Source organism: Carex rostrata, chromosome 2 (assembly GCF_964058835.1).
Source record: "Carex rostrata chromosome 2, lpCarRost1.2, whole genome shotgun sequence".
NCBI classification, from domain to species: Eukaryota; Viridiplantae; Streptophyta; class Magnoliopsida; order Poales; family Cyperaceae; genus Carex; species Carex rostrata.
In genome coordinates, this window is record NC_135919.1 from 9,557,315 (window position 1) to 9,579,001 (window position 21,687).

Below are 21,687 nucleotides of genomic sequence, written 5' to 3' on the forward strand. Positions count from 1 at the left end.
TATTTCTCTCTCTACCTTTTTTTCAATTTCTATGAATAAAAAATTTTCCTCGGAGCACGTAGGCCCATTTTTTTTTTAAAAATAAAAATATTATAGAGATAAGATTAATTGTTTTTTCGATTACAGGCGAATTATAAAATTGATCGTTTTTCTCTATTTCTAGGTTGGACGAAACGTTCGTAGCTCGTCATTCGATTGAGTTTGATAATTTTGAATTCTAATTTCTAAAAATAAAAAATAAAATTACGGTAGGCCGCTTCCTGACGGGAGAGGGGGGTGTCCGATGGGCATCGGACCAAATCCGGTTCGATGGGGGGTTTAAACCGTCAGATCTGCTTTAGGATTCGTGTGTACGGATTTTAAAGCAGACGCGAAATTGCGGGTGCGAATCCTAAAGCAGATCTGACGGTTTAAACCCCCCATCGAACCGGATTTGGTCCGATGCCCATCGGAAACCCCCCTCTCCCCTTCCTGACACCTTACCCGTATCCTCCCAGGTACCTTGCTCAACACAATTGAAACGGACGGCCCAGATTTACTCTGAGCCAGTCCTTGTTCGGAACGACAGAGGCTGCTGTATTATTTGTGCTTTGAAATTCGTGCCGAGTTAAAAAGATCAATTTTGGATCATCCGATTCAATTGTACTCAGTCCAGTAACCTGAGAGGATGTGAATTCCCCGTCGAACTCCTAGACCGAAAGCAAACCCCAAACCCCACAACAGTACAACACACTCCCCAAGTCTACTTCCCTAATCCCTCGTATAAAAGCCCATGCCCAAAAACTATCTCAAATAAATTCAAACTACCAACACAACACAACATCATGGCAACTTCCCTTCTCCTCCTCTCCATTCTCCTCTTCCAATCAACCTTTTCCTTTTCCATCAGATCAAAATCTAACCACCTTTCTCTCTCTCACTCTCACTCTCACTCTAAAAACCCAACATCTCTCATTTTTCCTCTAAAAACCCAAGCCATCCCACCTTCTTCCCTCCCAACCTCTCCAAACAAGCTCCGTTTCCATCACAACGTCACCCTGACTGTCTCTCTCTCTGTTGGCACGCCGCCTCAAAACGCCACGCTGGTTCTCGATACGGGCAGCGAGCTCTCATGGCTTCGCTGTGCCACGTCATCACCTCTTTCATTTAACCCTCGTGCCTCTTCTTCCTTCTCTTCCATCCCCTGTTCGTCCCAAACTTGTGTTTCCAAAGCTCGAGACTTGCCGGTACCCGCAACGTGCGAACAATCGTCGCATCTTTGCCATGTGGCGCTTTCGTATTCCGATGCCTCAACCTCTGAAGGGTCTCTTTCCTCTGATTTGTTTCGGTTAGGTGACCTGACGACATCTCCGTCACCTATTCGTACCACCTTTGGTTGCATGACATCCACCTTCGACTCGGCGATTGACCCCACCGCAACCACTGGCTTACTAGGTATGAACCGTGGGGCCCTCTCTTTTGTGTCACAGACTGCGACGCGTCGGTTCTCGTACTGTATATCTGACCGTGATTCATCAGGTGTTCTACTAATAGGAAGCACTAATTTGCCATTCATGCTACCACTAAATTACACACCATTTGTTCAAATCTCTCTCCCTCTGCCGTATTTCGACCGAGTGGCCTATTCGGTACAGTTAGATGGCATCCGTGTGGGATCGACTGAGTTACCGATACCAAAATCTCTCCTCTTGCCGGATCATACTGGTGCTGGTCAAACCATGGTTGATTCTGGTACTCAGTTCACATTTCTCTTAGGTGATCCATACTACATACTCAAAACAGAGTTCCTTCGCCAAACAAAAGGAATTTTGACGCCATTAAACGAGCCGGATTATGTTTTTCAAGGAGCTTTTGATCTCTGTTTTAGAGTACCAGAAGGGAAGCCGGTACCGGGTTATGTACCGTCTGTGGCGCTGGTGTTTAAAGGGGCGGAGATGGTGGTGGCGGGAGAGAGGTTGCTGTACAAGGTGCCCGGGGAAAAGAGGGGAGGAGATGGGATTTGGTGCTTCACATTTGGAAATTCGGATCTTGTACCAATATCCGCTTACGTAATCGGGCACCATCATCAGCAGAATGTTTGGGTCGAATATGATTTAGAAAATGGTCGGGTCGGGTTCGCACCCATTAAGTGTGACATAGCCAGCCAGAAGTTGGGTTTGATGTTGTGAACAAGGATCCGGATCCGGGTCCGGGCTTCTAGTTGGTTTGCAAGGGTTTAGGTTGTGGTAGGTAATCTTAGCCCTTGATCTCCGATTTGATCCGAGATCAACGGCTAAGATCCACTTTGCTGTGTTTCAGGTACCATGTTAAACCTTGCAAGTATATATAGAGACCCTGTGAACAATCAAATATGTACTTGTAAATTTATTAGGACATTGTAAATTATTTAGAATAATATTATTTTTTGTTCTATCACTATGCTTTTCATTTAAATGGAATTGATCAGCCCAATAAGGCTCAAACCTTCGGCTGTTTAATGGACCTAAATATTAACCAAGCTGATTTGATTTTACGCAGCCCATTATTTATATATCTTTTTTATTTTTATACCTTCTTTGTTGATCGTGCACTGCGTAAAGCCGAAACAGCTCTGTCAGTATAAAAGTTGTCAAGATATTATTAAGTAATTAATCATGTTTATCTCATGTGTTGGGCAAGTTAGTGTAGCGTACTAATCACGATTTGACTAAACAAAAAAGCGACTGTTCAACTACAGTAACAAGAAATAGATGGTTAAATGTTAATGGTTCGATGGTACACTTTGTGGGGGCGTTAGTGATGGGGTTGCTAGAAGACATTATTATACCGTGTTTTTTTTAAGATGCAAGCAACATTCTCGGATCTGTTCTGATCATGGTGGAACCCGCTATACTGATACTGATACCAACGTCAAATCATGTACCTAATTTTAATTTTCTTTGGAAAAGTGGGAACACCTCACTGTTTCATTCAACACACAGTTCTAACTTCTAAGAGATAGGTACTAAGTACTAACTAGCTGGTCCCAGGTACGAAGAATTTAGATTGATGAATACATCTTTAATCAAAACTGAAAAAAAGATTGTTTTTAAACGATAAATTTAAACTGTTGAAATTTATTTACTTCACAAGTGATGTATATGCATATTTTTTTTTTTAAAGTTTTAAATTCATTTAGTATAAAGTCAAGCAGTTAAAAAAATGAATATTTTATAAGTTGTTTTATATATTTATTTTTCATCATTATTTTTGTTGCTCGATTTTGCACTAAATTAATTCAAAACTTTCAAAATTTTACATGTACATGTATCACTCATGAAGTAGATGAATTTTGAACAATTTGAATTCGTTGTTTGAAACCAATTTAATAGACTTTTGGAGTTGTGCTTACCAAGAGAAGTTGGTAAGCACATCACACCCTGGTTTAGCTCTTCAAAATTTGAGTTTTTGCAAAGCAAATCCGAATTGCTCGATCTGTATTGGCACGAATGTTAGAGGATCCTGTACATTATAGACATATACCATATTAGTCCGGATTCTGATCGGACAGTTGAGATCTTAAACTCTAGATATGAGGTAATGCAGAGGATGTGGACTCAGTTTCATAATGATAGATCAAAGTAAAATTTCTACTTGATTATGGGTTTGTATCAATTATTAATCATCGCATAAGAAATATATCTTGCTTTTCATGTTCAGACTGTTGAAATTAAAAATAAATCAGCTAGATTAAATCAACTAATGTTATTTGGGGATCTTGTTCGTTGTATATTAGATACTCTGGAGATTCTGCTTTTAATGGAATCTAATTTAGTATCTATGTTTATTCAAGTGCTTGACAATATTACAAATTTTCAATGCTTGCAAGAAATTAATTTATATTCATTCCCCGATTCGAATTGGTGCTCTGGAGCTTCTATTGTTATTTTGTAAAGAAATACAAACAAAACAAAAGCTGACATACAACAAAAATTAAATACGACTTGGTTATTATCTTTATCATTTAATTACAGAAATAATTTATATGAGAATTTTATAATTTTCTTTGTCAATTACTATAGGTGTAAAAATAAATTATTCCTATGCCTAATTTTAAATATCATCCTAACTTAATTTATTATCACAAGGAATCCAAACAAGTTAATATTGTTCGGTGAAGCTTTTTGTTTGTTTCTTTCTTTCTAAAGATCCAATTAAAAACCGTTCCATTTTTTAAGTTGGGAGATTATTGAAACTTCTTGAAAAAAATTATATTCTTTAGTCTCATCTCAGTAAGTCGTGCGAGCATATACATTCGTGAAATTAAACTAAAATTAGAATAAAAATAATTTAAATTAATTTAAAGTTAATTTCAGAAGAATGCACTCATGTAATTAACTTTGATTTCCTTTAGCGTGATAAAATTAAAAAAAATTTATCATACATCTCAGAAATGAATTTTTGAGGTACATCCAGTAACTAATTCTTGATATAAACAAGCAAATATGAATTAATATTTCTTTTCAAAGATAACGTTTTGAAAATAATTTCATTAAAAGAAACTTTCTATTTATAAAATTATTATACATTTATGAAATCCTAAATAAAATTGTCAAATTTGAAATTTAAATAAATACCAATAAACATATAAGAGCCTGAAAATTTTATTAATATAAAAAATATCAAATTTCCAAATCTACACACGTTTTGGACAAAATTTCAAATCTGCCAAATTTGATAAATAATTTACCGGAAACAAACCCTATATCCGGTGAATTATTCACCGGATCTAGAAATTCTATTTTCGGTACCGGAAATAGGATTTTCTAAATTTTTTTATTTTAATTAAATAGAAGATGTTATGTTTTTTTTTCTATTGAAATGTTATTTTTTTTTTACATTTCTTTGAAACTAGATGGAATACTATGTAATTGAATTTATTAGAAAGACCGCGACAAATAACCCGGATCAATATTTTCATGCTATATTTTTTGCGGTCATAAGAAAAATTAAAATATTTGTTTGTGTGTTACTAGAAAAATAAAAATATTTTGAATTTGAGTTAATGATCCCGGTTCAAAAGTCACTTATGGCTAAAAAAGAAATTATCGTGATCGTTTTAGCACATTCAAATTCTAAGTTACTATTTTTAAAGAAATATAAAAATATTTTTATTATTTTAATAATAAATAAATAAATCATAACATCTTCTATCTAATTAAAATAAAAATCAGAAAATCCTTTTTCTGATAAATTATTCACCAGAAATATAATTTCAAATCCAGTAAATAATTTACCGGATATAGAGACTTTTTCCGGTAAATTATTTACCAGATTGAGCAGATTTAAAATTTTATTCAAAACATATATGCAGTGAAAATTTCGGTATAAGAGCTGTAATCCGATGCTATTATGCCAGCAGTAATAACTAGTAAGTAAAGGAATTTTTTTATCCGTTTTTTCCCCTTCTTTTAAAATTGCGACTTGATTTATTTTAGGGCACTAGCAAATTGATAAGGAAAAAAAAGAGCAAAGTAGATTGAACGAGTTGGTAAATGATTACACTTTTAGAAATAAATTAAAAAGAGATAACAAGCAAAATAAAAGGAAAATGGGAAGTATAACTAAATGATTACCAAAATAAGTTAGTAACTCTTACAAGGACTAGAGTGCAAAAATCCCGTCTTTTCTTCCTCCTTCCAGCAAGCTCTCCTCCCTTCGCTTGCGCCAGTATACAACTCCCGGGAGAGACCACTGTCGTCTCTCCACGCCGGCGCCATCTCGCGCCGCCACATGCCAATTTCCCATTTTTTACCTCAGTTTATAAGCTAATTACAAAACCCAACTGGGTCCGATGAGTCGACCGGGCTACATCACTCTACCGATCATCACTGTTATCTTTTGCATAGGTTACATCTACTACACAACAGTGTTCATCGCTATCGAGGGTTGGCTCCGCCTCTCGACGGCGGCGGGACTAGCCAATGCCGCCGTCTTTACGGCACTCGCCGTGGTTTGCATCGCTACCTACACGACGGCTGTCGTAAAGGATCCTGGTCGCGTGCCAGCGCCGTTCGTGCCAGACTTGGAGACACCCTATAGCGCAATTCATGAGATCAAGAGGAAGGTCAGTGCTTTTGGGATCCTGAATTTCAGATCTATTGGCTTCATCTGCGAATTTTTGTAGTTAGCTCTATCGAGCAACTATAGTGATTTTATGATCGAGTAAATAATTGGTCGTTAATCTGCTATACCTGATTTTGTAGAAAGAGGGATTGTTTATTAATGTGAGAATGAGAAAATTTTGGGTTGCATGTGCAAAATTGTCGCGATGTACTGATCTCTCTGTCCCTGGTGTGAATGATTTGGTCATGAATTTACTTTACTTGATAAGCAATTCAACAAGTTTTGTTCTTAGCTTGCTTAGATCAGCACTGCTACGAGCTAGAAAGATGCGGCCTTTGTAGTAGGGTATTCTAGTTTGCATTTAGAAGTGTGTATGGCAATTTCAATGAAGAATTGATATTTGCAAAATATTTTTTAATGGAATTCAATGCTGTTACATATAGAGAAATAGTCTTTCACCGAGATGATTGAATATAAGGTGAACATATTAGATAGTGATATAAAATTGATTCAATTCTAATGTTTTTTGGTGTCATAATTAGCTTAATTAGTCAAGGGGCAACCCTTTTTATTGAATCAGATAAATATTTTGTAATTTCTTTTTTGTCGCATGCAGAGTGGCGATTTAAGATACTGCCAAAAATGCTGCCACTATAAGCCTCCACGTGCACACCATTGTCGGGTTTGCAAAAGATGTGTTCTAAGAATGGTAGATGCAATGCAATCACTTATTTATTTAGTCTTGTTTGTATTCTTCTATGTAAGAGTGTTGCATTAAGTATCTGCGAGCTAAACTTTTGTTTTTGATACAGGATCACCATTGTATATGGATAAATAATTGTGTCGGACATGAAAATTATAAGGTGTTCCTTGTTTTTGTGTTTTATGCCGTTATTACAAGCCTCCATTCTTTGGTACGTATTTCCCTTTTTATATTAATATTCTTCTTTTTCCTTTATTTTATGCTTTGCATATTACACCCAACATTTCAAACCTTCATACCTTCTTTTTCTTTGAACTCGTAATGAATCTTTGTCTGATTTATCTTATAATCTCCTGTGAAGGAAGTTGCAATTTAAAAAAAAAAAATCATTTAAGTCATCTTAAAGAGGGACAAATTGAACGAGAAATTTAATATCACAATCTAATGGGTCCTGCTAGCTTGTCCCAGGTGAAACAAATTATTACCCTTATATAATAACCTTACATAAAAAGAGAAAACTGTTTTTGATTACAGTTTAACCAAAAACCAAACACCACAATTTAATCAAATATACCTTTTTGATCCCACAGAGTAATGATTGTGTTAATTGCAAAAATATAAACATATAATGGTATATATCTGATGCCAAATGAAACTGTTGGGTCTTATATTCATTATTGGTGTTATTTTAGATGTTGAAAGCACTTGTGCACAAAGCGGAAATTGCTGATGGCCTCAGTATCATGTCATCACCAAATAGGACATTAATATAAATTTTATTTTTGTAACAAAAATCTTGACAGGTTCTTATAATAGGAAACGCTACTCACAACGTACCTAATAAAGAGGATCTACCAAGCAACGATTCTAGAACATCAACAGTAAGTGTGCAAAATTCTTCTTTCATATACTCATATAGGTTTTCATCTTGTAATTTTTTTGTTTTTTGGACTCATGCAATCACAGATAGTTTGTGCGGTTCTCCTCTGCCCTTTAACACTGGCGATGTCTGTTTTATTAGGTTGGCATATATACCTTATCTTGCAAAATAAAACAACTATTGAGGTATGGAGAAAATTTAACTAGTGGCTTTACTATACTGAATGACTGAGGCTATGGTACTTTGCAAAGCACGGAGCGGCCTGTACTATGGATCCGTATCTCTATTTTATAAGTTCAAACAGTCGATCGAACCACTCAACATGATCTCCATATGAAAATGTAGTTGGAGACCAGATTTTACTTTTTCTTGGAATTTTTTTACTATTTTTTAGGTAGGTTGAAAATCACTACTTTTGGATGGCCCATAATTTTTAAATTAGGTGATTTTCTACTTATTTTAAAAAATAGTAAAAGAATAATAAAAAATGTAAAATTTGATCTCCATGTACATTTTCATATAAAGATTATATTGAACGGTTCGGACTTTGAAACAAAGATATGGATCTTAAGTACGGATGGATGGGCGCTTTGCAAAGTAACACAGCCTCACTCTATAAAGTGAATTTGATTGTCAGAATAAAAAAAATTATTCTTTAATGTACAGTATCATGAAGGTGTAAGAGCAACATGGTTGGCAGAGAAAGCCGGTAATATATACCGGCATCCATACGACCTTGGTGCATTTGAGAATCTTGTTTCGGTAACTTTTTGTTTTTGTACATTGTACTTGTACTTAAATCAGTTGTCAGCCCAGCGTAACCTAAAAAATGTTTCCATTCTGCCCTGGCAAATAAGAAAATCGATGCACGCTTTCTATCAAAAAAGATCCTTGTCTACCCCAAAGTATGGAAATATTTTATACCCCTCTCTCCGTTTTAGTCAAGAAATATAATCAAACATTCAAAAGAATCTTTGGAAATTTGTTTAGTTTTATTATAGTTGAAATGTACGTGTACATATTTTACTGGATCACATCAGTTTCTGGATTTCTAAAGCCAGAAAAATATTGCGTACATTTTGAATATCAATTTGGATTCATTTCATTCAGGGGTGGAACTAGAAAATTTAGATTGGGGTTGGTTGGGGGGGGGGCTGAAACATAAAATGCATTATATGTGTAAACGCATAGTGTGTTGTTACTGGAATTTGAACCAAAAATTCCACAACCACAAACACAAAATAAAATTCTAACCACTAGGTTACAAGCACACATTTAACATTTTATCGGGGGAGCTGAAGTATATAAAAACTTAAAAAAAAAAATAAATAATTAAAATTCTATACACATGATGATTTTTTTTAAATAATGGGGGTGGCCATGCACACCCTGCACTACAGTAAGATCTGCCCTTGATTTCATTTAGTTTGCATTGGAAGTCACTTATTAAATTAATCAATGGATGCATTTTGAAGGTCCATATGTGAGTCCGTTCTGGATTCATATTGACTAGTCAAATCCTGGACATCCATTGATGGTATTACAAAATTTTGGTTTTATAGCTTGTGGGTTATTTTTACATAAAACGACTTTATTCTTCCTAGAATAATTTATGAATTTTCAGCATCTTTTGATGATCAGGTTCTCGGACCGAATATATGTTTATGGGCATGTCCCACATCAGGTCATATCGGATCAGGTTTGCGATTTCGCACATCATACGACCTCTCACTAGCATCTACACCAGTATGATTTCCATGCTTGTACATTTTGTTTCATACAACCGTACTTTTGGGCCTGAGAAGAGAACATCTAACTGTACTTGGAGCTCACATTGTCAGTAGAAATTGTGATTAGGGACTGGGGAGTTGGGGACGGAGTTGGTAGTGTTGTTTGTCCTAGTGTAAAGTATGAAAAAAGTTGGTTTGTTTAGATAGCAAGCGAATGGTGGGGGGGATTCAAAAGGTTACAATATCACTGAACATTGATCAAAATTGCACGTGTCTTTTCTTTTATTGTTTATGTTTTTTTTTTTCCCTCTATTATGAAGCCGAGAAAGCAAAGGGCTAACATTGATGGTGTGATTCCAAAGAGATCTTGTGTTATGTTCAACTATGTATGAAATTTGAAATTCTCCATTGTTTTCATATTAACACAAATGAGTTTGAAAATTGCGAACGAACGCCACTTCACTGGATGACCCTATTCTTGTTAAGTTGAACCAAGTGTAGATTTGAATTTGTATGTGATTTAATTACCAAACAAAAGGACAGCGGATTATTAGAAGTAAAAAATCGGTCTACTTTAATTCCATTATACATGTTATTTCAGACTGCTCAATCCTCTTTTCTATTTCTATTCATTTGTCCAGTTATATTGGTTGGTTAATGTCTTCTCTTTAAAGATTTTTGAAGCGTGACTTTTTTTTTTTTTTTTCTGAAGCTGATAAAATTGTGCAGTTAACTTTTAGATATGTTATAAGAAAGAAGAAGAAAAAGGTGATTTCGCAAGTATGGTAAAAATGGCATATAGTTTTGACACCCCAATCAAGCTTCACATTTTTATCCCCGTTTTTTAAATTTAAATAGTCAATAACTTTAAATAGTCAATAACTGCTCAATTTAAGAGACTTATTTTATATGTTTTGGAATTTTTTACATTCTTTTTTAGAAATGTACAAGATCATAGTTGTTAGGAAGATTCAAGACCACCCAAAAACAATGATTTTATATCTATTTTAAAAAATATATAAATTGATCTCCAAGCACATTTTAATTTATAGAGATCATGTTGAACAATTGGATTGACTGTTTAAACTTTGAAAACACATATAAGGATGTGTAGAACACAAAAATAATAAGATATTTTAACTCTACTCGCAATATATTATAGTGTAAAACACTAAAACAACTCCCCCGTCACGATAAACTTGCACCCCAGTGCAATTCAACGGAATTATCCTTGGACGAGAAGAAACTTCAAAATTATCCTCAGTAACTCACAGTAACTAAGCTACAGCTTCTCAAGTTATTCTAGCAAACTGTACATTATTAAATATTGCCATAGATTGTCATAAAGTAGAGAACAGAATTATTTGGCTTTGGCCTTGCCTTTCCCTTGGTTCTTTTTCGCATCTAATTTGGCCTGAATGCGAGCAGCTGCGGCTGCTTTCGCTTCCTCTCTCTTTTTCTTCTCTTCTTCTTTGCTCTTAGCCACCATCTCTCTCTGCCTTTTCAACTCCCTTTCAATTTTACAAGACATAACACATTTAGCATACTCGTAAAATAAGAGGAATGGTTTGTATAAAGATAAATTTTGCATGTTTTACATAGTGTATGTTGGTTACGTGCCGTGACTCGCGTGTCCCGTGCCATGAACATTCGCGTGCCGTGACCTTCTTTAGATAATTTGACACGGCACGACACATGGTCATGCGAGTCACGTATAATTATGACCGTTAGATCTTGACCAAATGGTTAATCTTGAATAAAATAACATAAATTATGAGCAAATAGTCACAGGAGTCGCATTTGGTCACGGCACGTTTGGGCACGGTGTGACTCACGTGGCGTGACCATTCACGTGCCGTGACCATCTCTTGACATTTGAGTCACGGCATATTTTTTCCACTCTTTTACAGGGTCTATGGTTGTGAGAGGTTCACATATATACATACCTTTGGGCCTAAATTTAAATTTCAAACAAACCAGATTACATTGAAAGTTGGTGTGAATTTTCAAATTCATGGCAAGAATTACATGCAAAATATTGAATAGCATGGATAGACTTACTCAAGCCTAGCCTTTTCATCATTTACTGTGCTAATACTTGAACCCTTTCTTGGTCGGCATGCCACCAATTCCACCTCAAAAACTAATGTAGCACTGTAAAGAGAAAAAACTCATAAAATTAAATAAAAAAATAACGAAAATGGTACGCTTTTAGAAAAAACAGGGTTGTTAATTACTCTGGGGGTATTTCAGGAGGAGAACCAGCACTTCCATAAGCATACTCCGGCTTGCATGTAATTTTAGCAACCTCTCCAACCTTTGTAAATACAAAGTATTTAAACAGTTCGATCAAGACAAGCCAGGATAAAAGGAGGGTTGTGATAGGAGTGGCGAGCCAACTATAGACCAATGGTAAAAAAACAACCATTCTCTCATGAAATAAAACCCAAGGAGGGTTCAAATGCCTCCATTTTTTGTGCTTCCATCATGCCTCCATTTTTTAGAACTTTAATAACTCAAAATTTAAACCTTAAAAGTCAAAATAAAACCGTTAGATGTGATCTATGTTATTTTCTCTATATGCTCATAAAAAATTATCACATTTCAATTTTGTTTTTATGTGAATCAATAAGTTGAAAAATCAACGTCTAGAAATTATCCACATTAGTACGTTTTTTACAAGCTCTTGATGACAACTAAAATAAAATTGAAATGTCATAATTTTTTATGAGCACATAGAGAAAATGATCTAGAGCATATCCAACGGTTTTATTTTGACTTTAATTTTTAAATTTTGAGTTATTAAAGTTTTAAAAAATAGAGGCATGGTGGAGGCACAAAAAATGGAGGCATTTGAACCCTCCACATAAAACCCATAGATATCTTGACTTTATAATTGTGATTGGGTTTCATTTCTAGCCTATCCCAACTTGTTTGGGACTAAAGGCTTGGTTGTTGTCATTGTTGTTTGATCAGGACAAATTTGCAATGATGAATAAATAGAAGTGCTACTTAATACAAATGATACAAATGAAGCACCTTCATGGTTTTTAATGCGATATCCCATGCCTTGATAACAGCGCCTTCACCTAATTCGAAGGAGAAAATGGTGTTGTCTTCATGTGTAGTATCAAACACCTCACTGGTCTCGGCAAGTGTTCCTTCATAGTGTACTGTCAAAAGGAAAAATATTTTTCACTCTTTACTCTTCTGGTATTTTAACACAAGATTCAATCAACAAAAGAAACAATTCCTACTGTTTAGAAAATGAAACGAATAAAAATGGTACCATCGACAAGAGGAAAGCTGTCAGATGGTGCCATTGCATCATCTTTGGGCTTCCTTATGACAGTCTTTAGTACACCGCCATCACCCGTCAAATCTAATGTCTCAGCCATGATTTCTATTAAATGAACAATATAATGAGTTAGCCAGAAATGAAAAAAATATAGGTTTTCTTACTTTTTATATCCAATAAGCAATATGATTTTCTTCTAATTTTTCAAATATAGGTTCTTAAATGCCACTTGGTCCACTTCTATTCACAAGGCAAACACTTTCACTTTAAGCTATCACCAAAATGATTTCAGGCAAAGTATAGTACATTTGATAATCAACAACCTCAGATACAAAACAAATAACTTAATAAATTGAAGTAGCTTCTGACCTAATTATTCAATAATTTCCCATAGCATCAAATTAGCTACGCAATCAACTTGATGAACAAAACTAAGAGACAATTAGTGGTTAACAAGATCCAGAGACAGAGGGGTGGCCAGCCCGTCTATTGGTTGTAAACCCTAGACCATCTACCATAGCAACCAATAGTTCATTCTTGCTACCATGGTTTGGAGAATCTACTAGCAGATCACGATCTGATTATTGCGCGGTTTTCCAAACCAACTGGCTAAGGTTTTGTCTTGGGCGAAAGAACGAGACTCACCGTCGATTTACGCCGATTCTTTCTTCTCTAGTTTGCTTGCAAGTTGCGACTGATGAGTTTCGAGATTTGATTTTTGTGATTTCTTTCCACAGATTATTGGAAATTGGATGCGATTGATATCGGAAGAAAGATGAGTGCGTATCCTCTGAGATATCTCAACCACGACGTGTCCGGTGCCTATTCGGGGGTGATGTAGGGGTTCAGTATTATGTGTGCTTTGATATTCGTGCAGAACGTATTTAAACGGTTGGGATTTTCCATAAAGTCACGCAAAGTTTGAGATATCTCAGTGGATACGAAAAAAATATTAGGGAGAAGTCCAATTGGAACTGGACGAAATTATGTCCGATCCGGTTCGTAGTCGTTAGATTTGAATAAATATTCGTTAACATCAGACTTACACGGATCATGAGGTACGCGCACGAATATCCGTGTTGCAAATAAGTATTGCGTGTTATTAAGTTTTAATGGGCTTTGCAATTTGCCCAATATATATATAAAGGAGAGTTACAATGCCTCATGTCTTTCATACCTCATATTTTATATCTTCGTTTTCAAAGTCTAAATTGTCGATTCAAACCGTTCAACATGATATATATACTAAAATATTGTTAGGGATGAAATTTTATAATTTTTGGAATTTTTTTACTATTTTTTAAGATGGATAGAAAATTATTGTTTTTTGAATGGTTCGAAAACAGTGATTTTGTATCTATCGTAAAAAATAGTAAACAAATTCCAAAAAAATGTAAAATTTCAGTTCCATGCATATTTTAGTATAAATATTGCGTTGAACGGTTTAAATCGATAATTTAGACTTTAAAAACGAAGATATAAAATATGAGGTATTGGAACCCTCCTCATATGTGTATATATATATATATATATATATATATATTTGGGAGGATGTAAAGATGCCTATTTCTTTTTCGGAGAGAAGGTGGTTCGATAGATATGGTCCATATGGACCAAATTTTGTTCACATGTTTAGTCAGAATTGTTGGATGAGCATCAAGATTTATGAATATTTAATGTACACGAATCAGTTGTTTATTTCTTTCTGAAGTGGTGGTGGTCTCATATTCAATTAGAATCATTCGATCATCATCAATATTTGTAAAAATATGATTTGTACGATTTTAAATTTGTTGGTACAAATCTTGATACTAATTGAACGGTTCTAATCGTACATCAGATCGAATTTTGTCCAATACCCATCACATTGCTTCTAATTCCTTTTATTTTCAAGGAGAACTAGGGGCGGACCCAGAGTAGAACGGGAGGTAGTCGGCCCCCTGGATTTCGAGTTTTAGTGGTGATCTATTGGTATTGATCGACTTTGTTTGAAACTTTTTTTCCCCCCTCTGGATGTTTGTTTTGTAATTCTGGTTAAATTTAGTGTTAAAATTAAAATAAATTTTTTGAATTATGATTGGTAGTTAGAATTATAAGTTAAAGCATCAGAAATTATAAGTTAATATTGAAAAATATAAATCAAAGTATTTTTTTTTAGTATCCAATTAGTTAATGAGTTTAAATCCGATAAACTATTTAAATTCAATTTGAATTTTTTTTTTTTTTTTTACCTCACAAAAATTCTGAGTTGGCCCTGGAGAACCACACAAAAGTGAAGTGGCCTGAAGCAGAAAAGCTAAAAGGGGTTTGCAACGGTGCAAAGACGATTTTGTTTTGTCCCTCTTGTTTTGTTTTGTCCGCACATCTCTCTCTCGTTTCGTTTCATCATTCAATGCTTTCATCAACTTTGTTCCTAGGTCGTGCTCTCTCTCTCTCTCTCTCTCTCTCTTTCTAATAAGCGATTTTGAGGCCCCTTATTATAGAGAGGTTGAGTAATCACTTGTTTATAGACTTGGAATATACGCTTGAACGAGAGTTTTATATAAGCTTGTGTTTTGTGTATGCGGCTGTGAGAAATTTTATTAGAAGCAAAAATTTGTATGAGAGAGTTGTAATATCATAGGATTAAAATCGATGCTCGATCGGTTTAAACCATCTGATTGATGTTAAGATTTACGCAGACAGTTTAGATTTATGAGGTTGTTGTCTTAGTGCAGGTTTAAGTCAGTCTGTATGAATTTCGATATGGAGCGGACATATATATCTGATGTCTAGATTTGTATGGAGGAATTTAGATTTATAAGGTTGTTAAAATTAGTGCAAATCTAAGTAGATTTGTACGAATTTTACATTTTTAAATCCATATGATATCCATCGAAAACTCCTAATCCAAATTTGTATATTGAATTGTCAGTAAAATCAAGGTGTTCCTAAGTTCATCAAGATCTTTTGTGAATTCAATTCTAAAATATTGGATTAATTTCAAATTTTTTAAATTTTCGTATGTAAATGCACCACTCGTAATATACATGAGTTTTAACCGTTCATATTTATAATTTGAAGTCAATCTGATAGATTTTAGAATTGAATTTACATGAAAAATTAATGAACTAAATAACATCTAAGTTGTACTCTTGAATTGGTAGGTTGAATTGTGAATTGCTACCTTCCAAAAACACCTCATGAAACAATTAGTAAAACAACCAAGTTATGTAAAAATTGCAAGTTATACCTAAAAAATGAATCTTTTCACCAATTAATGCTTTTTAAAACAATAAATACCTGTCAAATATATACTGAATTTGTCTGCTTGGACAAATCTGAACAGTAGCAATTATGCACATGTGATTTCGCCAAATTTATTGTGCATTTACATGTATGAACACAAATGATAAATTGCTCTCATTAACATTATTTTGTAGGTCAGATTTTGTTCATGGATATTATAATTGCCCCCTTTTCAAGTAATAATTTTATTTGTGACAACGTGGTTACACTGTTCAACAGATCTCATGATTCTGTTCTTTCAAGCAAAGCCACACACTAAATTCAGCAATTGGAAAGGGGGAAAAAAAAAAACTCAAATTCTTTGTGATATTGGCAACAATTAATGCCATATAGAGAAATAAGAGAACTGAAGAAGAACAGGATATCAAAATACTTCCTCTTCTAAAACAAAGAGAGAACCTACATGCTTTATACATTCTCAAAAAAAAAAAAAAAAAAAAAAATTAACAACAAAGAGAACTATATTAATGAATTCTCTCCCACCATGCATGTTCTAGTTAAGAATAATCTCTCCAGCAAACAAGCATTGTAACACATCGGCGCATGATATAGAACCGGGCTCGTTGCTCTTTCACTAAACGGGCGCATCGACCGGAGAATGACCGGCCTGTCGAAGTAGCAGTCCCTTGTCTCTCTTTCAAGGTCATGGATCTCTTTAAACACAAGCCATTGTCTCCAGAAAATGCTTTGTTGCTTGCATGGTTGTAACTTCTCCCATTGTAACTCCTACTTTCTTTCTTTGATAGCTTCCATTTTTCATCCATGTAGACCTCCATTATCCGATTGTGTGTGTCTGTGTGAGCCTGTGAGAGTGAGAGAGAGAGAGATCAGAGGAGAGAGAGGGGGGCGGGGGGGGGGGGGGGGGGGGGGGGTGGCTTTGATGTCTTCTTGTGTGAATAAAATCAAAGAAAATAATGGTTTAGACCAGGGGTATCTGGTTTATATAGGACTGTTTAGTTAGACTAAAATAATGAAAGAGTATAAAATTACGATGAAATAGTAACGGAACGGATCGAATTGAATATTAAATGAAACTGTACAAAACTAAAATGAAAATATGCAACTGTTATATTTTTGTAATTAAGTTTCTTTGTTATTTCAGATCATCATTTTACATCAGAGGTGGATTTGGTCCTTCAAGTCATCAGTTTTTTTTTTTTTTTGTTGTTGAAAGACCGTAGACAATTGTATTGATAAAAAAAAGTACAAATTAACTGTTACATAATATTAGATAATGAGTGTCTGTGAAAATATACAACTAAACAAAACTAAAAACGCACAGAGGTATGCGTATCATGTGGACACAATTTGATCATCCTTACTTGATTAGAGTGAGACAACATTGAATCCAAACCGAACGGAAAATGTATTGAATCAAACTAGACTGTAAACTTAATTAATCAGTTCAGGATAGTCACCTCTAAGCAGAAAGAGGAAGCATAAAAAAACAACACACAAACATCAAACCAAAAACAGAAAGTATACCTACTGTACACATACGGGAGACCACTCGTCCTTCTGTCACCGAAGAGGAGAAGACACCTACAACTAATCTGTTACTTCAGTCCGACATCCGTCAAAAGAAAACATAAGAGGCAGAGGAGTCCATAACGTTTTTCTTCACTGATCGCCTCATATCGCCTTTCTGTATCCCACCGCCTTAGACACCGCTTTTTATTCAACTGTTTTTAAGTCATCATTTTTTTAAAATTAGGCTCGTTAAATTTGTTTGTTGAACCAAATAACTAATAATTGGCTTTATTCAATAATTCTTCCAAAGATTAAAAGGGTGCTAACAATATAGAATATTTCCTTACTAAGGAAAAATTTAAATATTTCAAAAATATATTTTGATTAAGACTAGAGAAATGACATCTTTAAATGTGCGAGTTATTTGCGGTTCATATAAATAGAACAAAAAACTAATGAAATTAATGATGTTGTTTGTAGTCAGTAAACTTGATTAACTCCTATCGAAGCACATCAAAATTTAAATAAGATGTCACAATAAGAACAAAATAAGTTTTGTCTTAACGATTTGAATGACCAAAATAATAAATAATTTATTAATTGATACAATACCAAATTCCTGGAATTTTTTAGAAACCATAAATAAGAAAAAATAAATTACTAAACTAACTTGATTTCTTAGGTTTTACAAAAACCACAAGAACGGAGATGCCATTTCGGTCTGAAGTATTTTTTTTTCGGACTGAATTGTCATTTTGGTCCGAGCTATTTTCACAATTTTTTAAACAAAAAATATTTAACTGTTGGTGTAAAACTTGTGAAAATACCTCGAAGGTACGAGAAAAAAAACTCTTCGGATCGAAATGGCATCTCGGTTCTTATGATTTTTGTAAAAATTAAAGCAATTAAGTTGGTTTGATAAAATCTTTTTATTTATTGATGGTTTCTAAATTTTTTTCCCAAATTCCGAGCTGAAAATAAAAACATAAAGTGCATCAGTTGAGGGATGAATTTTTACAATTTCTAGATATAATAATATAATATTATTAAGGTCCTGTTCGATCCACTGATGGAAATGGGTGTAGGCATAGAATTAGTGAAAAATTGAATTGCTTTTTACTGTTCATGTTGAACTGAATTTTTTTCCCCACGCGAATAGTAATGCGAGTGCCCTAATTAGGCCCTGTTCGGCAGCTCTATCGGAAATAGGAATAAATTTTTTTGAAGTAATTTCATGTTGAACTGAATTATTTTTTTCCACGTAGATAGTAATGCGAGTGTCCTAATTAGGTCATGTTCGGCAGCTCTATCGAAAATAGGAATAAAATTTTTTGAACTGAACATTGCTGTTCAAGTGAAAAAAAAAAAATTAGTCTGAGTAATTTTTTTTTTCACGTAAACGGTAACTTGCGTTTTTGCAACCGAACAGGTCTAAAGGAAACATTATAACGGGGTATCAGAATTCAGAAGGCCTGTATTTTGTCTTGGTTGAAAGGCCCAAATCTTCTTGCTTTTATTTTTACTTTTTCATTATTTTCGCCTGAGGTAAAATAAATTTTTATCATTTAACAATTTAAGTGATTGGATTGGCACTAGTAGGAAATCTAGGGGCGTAGAGAATATTATTCCACCCATTTAAAAAAAGGGGTTCTCTCTGACAGGGCTACGTCAGGTGCCCCTTTTGGGTTTGCAACTGAAGTGGCCTCTGTTTGACGAATCTTCATGCTACTTAGTCCCTACAATTTCTACATATATAACAAAAGAGTGGCTAGCAAAAGTGAAAACAACCTTTTCTAAAAATAAAAAAAATTAAACAACTGTAAAGAAGAATTTTACAAAAGTAAACCCAAGTATGTTTTTCTAAAATAATTTACTCTGAAATTTTGTTATAAAATCTATATTTTCGGAAAAATAAATTTTATAACCAAATTTCAGAGGAAATTATTTAAAAAAAAACATACCTTGGTTTACTTTTGTAAAATTCCGTATTAGAACGTTGGGAGAGTTGAAGGTGTTTTTAGAGTGTCAATTTCTCTTTATCACTCTCAATAATTAGTTTGCTAGTGATAACTGATTTTTTGTATAATTAATCCGTATTTACTTTATTCACACGAATCTTGATGTGAGTCAACGGTTCTGATCGTAATTACACTGTCTCAGATTCCATTATAACAAATCTCTTTGAGCGAATTCTAGTACTGAACAATATAATAAGATTTGTTCGGCTCAAGATGAAAATAGAAATAGATTGAAATATATATATAGGTTATATTCCAGAACAATAAATGAATTGAGAAAAATTGTGAAAATTAAAAAAAAAAAAATTGAGTACGAACTTTTATAGTCAAATCTTTATATTTTATGAGCAGATTCATCATTTATTTCGTCACTGAGTCAATTTCAGAGAACTGGTGGAATAGAACAATTAGTATTTTTTCAAAATAGAATTAACTCAATTATCAGTATTTTTCTATTATTCAATGTTTTCACCTCTAATCAAATACGACCGGAATAATTTAAAAGAAAGATTTATTCTGAATTCTATTTTTTTCTCAATTTTTTACAATCTCATCCTTGGGGAAAAGGTGAAGGTGAATCAGTACTTCACCATGTTACTCCGATTAAGGCTAGAGTCATGACTTGGGTGTTCGTCGGTTTGGTTCTGTTGAAACCAAATCGAATTAGACAAATTAAAGTTATAATTTGGTTTCAAAAATAGAATTGAACCGAACTAATTTAGCATTGCAACCGAATCAAAGTTATGTTTGTTTAGTTTGTTCGGTTCAAACCGAAATATATTAATTTTTTATTTAAAGTAATTGATTTATAATAAACTGAAATATATTAAGAAATAAACTGGACTATTAAGAAATAAACCGCCATATGTAAAGTAATTGATTAAGAAATAAACTGGGATATTAAGAAATAAATCGGGACAGTCCTGACCAAATTTATAATATGTAAAAGTTTGGTCGGTTCGGTTATTTTGGTTTTAAAAATTTCCAAATCAAACCGAAGTTATAATTTGATTTTAAAAAACAAACAGAACCGAACTATTAAACTGAAAAAACTGAATCATTTAATCCGAACTAATTCGGTTTGATTCAAAACCAACTAAACCGGACCCAATAAACATCTCTGACTCGTGACTCATGACATACACAGTGTTCCTTAAAAAAAATTAGACATGCACAGTTGTAAAATAACAGGATTCCCGGACTGTAAAAAACTCCATTGCACTAATGACAGCAATTGCTAGGTCTACAAATGTACGGTTCTGAATTTACAGACCTTATCAAATAAGATTTTTGAGGCTATGACAAATGAATTATTTAAGTTTGATTCAGTGAGGTAAAAATTTGTAATTTAGAAATAATTTTAATATAATTCAGGAATGGTTTGGAATTATCCGAACTAAAGATCTCAGTCCTATAAAAGAGAAAAAAAAAAATATATATATATATATATATATATATATATATATATATATATATATATAGGGTCTGTCTAAATTGTTGCTGGCAGCATTTCGGCAGAGGTGCTGCCGGGGCTATATTTAGCCGTGTGATGTCCAAACAACAAATCCAAACCGTTAGATGTTTAATCTATATTATAATCTACTTGAAAACCAAATTTTACATTTTTTTGAATTTTTTTACTATATATTAAGCTGGTTTGAAAACCGCTGATTTCAGTAAATTTCTGCAGCATTGAAATCAGCGGTTTTCAAACCAGCTTAATATATAGTAAAAAAATTCCAAAAAATGTAAAATTTGGTCTCCAAGTAGATTATGATATAGATTAAACATCTAACGGTTTAGATTTGTCGTTTGAACATCAAAAAATAGAAAAAACAGTGACAGCACCGCCGGCAGAAATGCTGCCGGCAGCAAATTAGCCACAGCCTATATATATATTATGAGAAAAATTCATGAATAATTTGTAAAATTCGAAAACAATTCATTTAATTCGGTCAAAGTTTGGTCAACCGAATTATTCTGCGTTCAGTTCAGCATCACAAAAAAATGAATTATTCATATTTAATTCGCGAATCTTGTGACTGTACAAGTGACCTAGCCATGCGATAACAAAGGGCAAGAGCTCATGCCACAAAAGATCCTCTTATCTTAAAATATAATTGACCGCACACTCATCAGAGCTGCGCTGCTGCGGTCTCTCCTGTTTCGTCCAGAGTGGGCACATCTTAATGGATCGGGTTCGGGTAATATGAGAT

At 33.9% G+C, this 21,687-nt stretch overlaps 3 protein-coding genes and 1 pseudogene across 4 annotated transcripts; 2 read left to right on the forward strand and 2 right to left on the reverse strand.

Moving 5' to 3' along the window:
- Positions 1-791: 791 nt before the first annotated feature.
- Positions 792-2,405, forward strand: PCS1 (Eukaryotic aspartyl protease family protein). The gene has a single exon (XM_078323266.1). The coding sequence runs from the start codon at positions 825-827 to the stop codon at positions 2,166-2,168; it is 1,344 nt and encodes a 447-aa protein (XP_078179392.1). The 5' UTR covers positions 792-824; the 3' UTR covers positions 2,169-2,405.
- A 3,220-nt stretch (positions 2,406-5,625) lies between these two features.
- On the forward strand, positions 5,626-9,670 carry LOC144573560 (DHHC-type zinc finger family protein). Its single transcript, XM_078323343.1, has 7 exons — positions 5,626-6,085; positions 6,701-6,793; positions 6,897-6,998; positions 7,591-7,668; positions 7,754-7,852; positions 8,334-8,429; positions 9,309-9,670. Exons 1-7 carry the CDS (start codon positions 5,813-5,815, stop codon positions 9,417-9,419), a joined length of 852 nt encoding a protein of 283 aa, XP_078179469.1. The 5' UTR covers positions 5,626-5,812; the 3' UTR covers positions 9,420-9,670.
- A 952-nt stretch (positions 9,671-10,622) lies between these two features.
- Positions 10,623-13,498, reverse strand: LOC144573489 (FKBP-like peptidyl-prolyl cis-trans isomerase family protein). 2 transcript variants are annotated; one of them, XM_078323271.1, is made up of 6 exons: positions 13,341-13,498; positions 12,687-12,800; positions 12,437-12,570; positions 11,635-11,714; positions 11,459-11,551; positions 10,623-10,908 (listed from the first exon to the last, which is right to left on the reverse strand). In XM_078323271.1, the coding sequence occupies exons 2-6, from the start codon at positions 12,793-12,795 to the stop codon at positions 10,758-10,760; spliced, it is 567 nt and encodes a 188-aa protein (XP_078179397.1). In that variant the 5' UTR covers positions 12,796-12,800; positions 13,341-13,498; the 3' UTR covers positions 10,623-10,757. The 2 variants fall into 2 exon arrangements, with proteins under 2 accessions (XP_078179397.1, XP_078179399.1); XM_078323273.1 differs by having other exon boundaries at positions 13,240-13,375.
- A 2,982-nt stretch (positions 13,499-16,480) lies between these two features.
- LOC144547627 (small polypeptide DEVIL 11 pseudogene) lies at positions 16,481-16,759 on the reverse strand (annotated as a pseudogene).
- Positions 16,760-21,687: the final 4,928 nt, after the last annotated feature.

Bases quoted from the DNA above. Each gene is read 5' to 3' on its own strand.
- PCS1 (XM_078323266.1), top strand. From the start codon at position 825: ATGGCAACTTCCCTTCTCCTCCTCTCCATTCTCCTCTTCCAATCAACC.
- LOC144573560 (XM_078323343.1), top strand. From the start codon at position 5,813: ATGAGTCGACCGGGCTACATCACTCTACCGATCATCACTGTTATCTTT. The intron at 6,086-6,700 runs GTCAGTGCTTTT...TGTCGCATGCAG, and splicing joins TTCATGAGATCAAGAGGAAG to AGTGGCGATTTAAGATACTG. The intron at 7,853-8,333 runs GTATGGAGAAAA...TTTAATGTACAG, and splicing joins AAAATAAAACAACTATTGAG to TATCATGAAGGTGTAAGAGC.
- LOC144573489 (XM_078323271.1), bottom strand. From the start codon at position 12,795: ATGGCTGAGACATTAGATTTGACGGGTGATGGCGGTGTACTAAAGACT. The intron at 12,571-12,686 runs GTACCATTTTTA...TCCTTTTGACAG, and splicing joins CAGCTTTCCTCTTGTCGATG to TACACTATGAAGGAACACTT. The intron at 10,909-11,458 runs GTAAGTCTATCC...TAAAATTGAAAG, and splicing joins GATGAAAAGGCTAGGCTTGA to GGAGTTGAAAAGGCAGAGAG.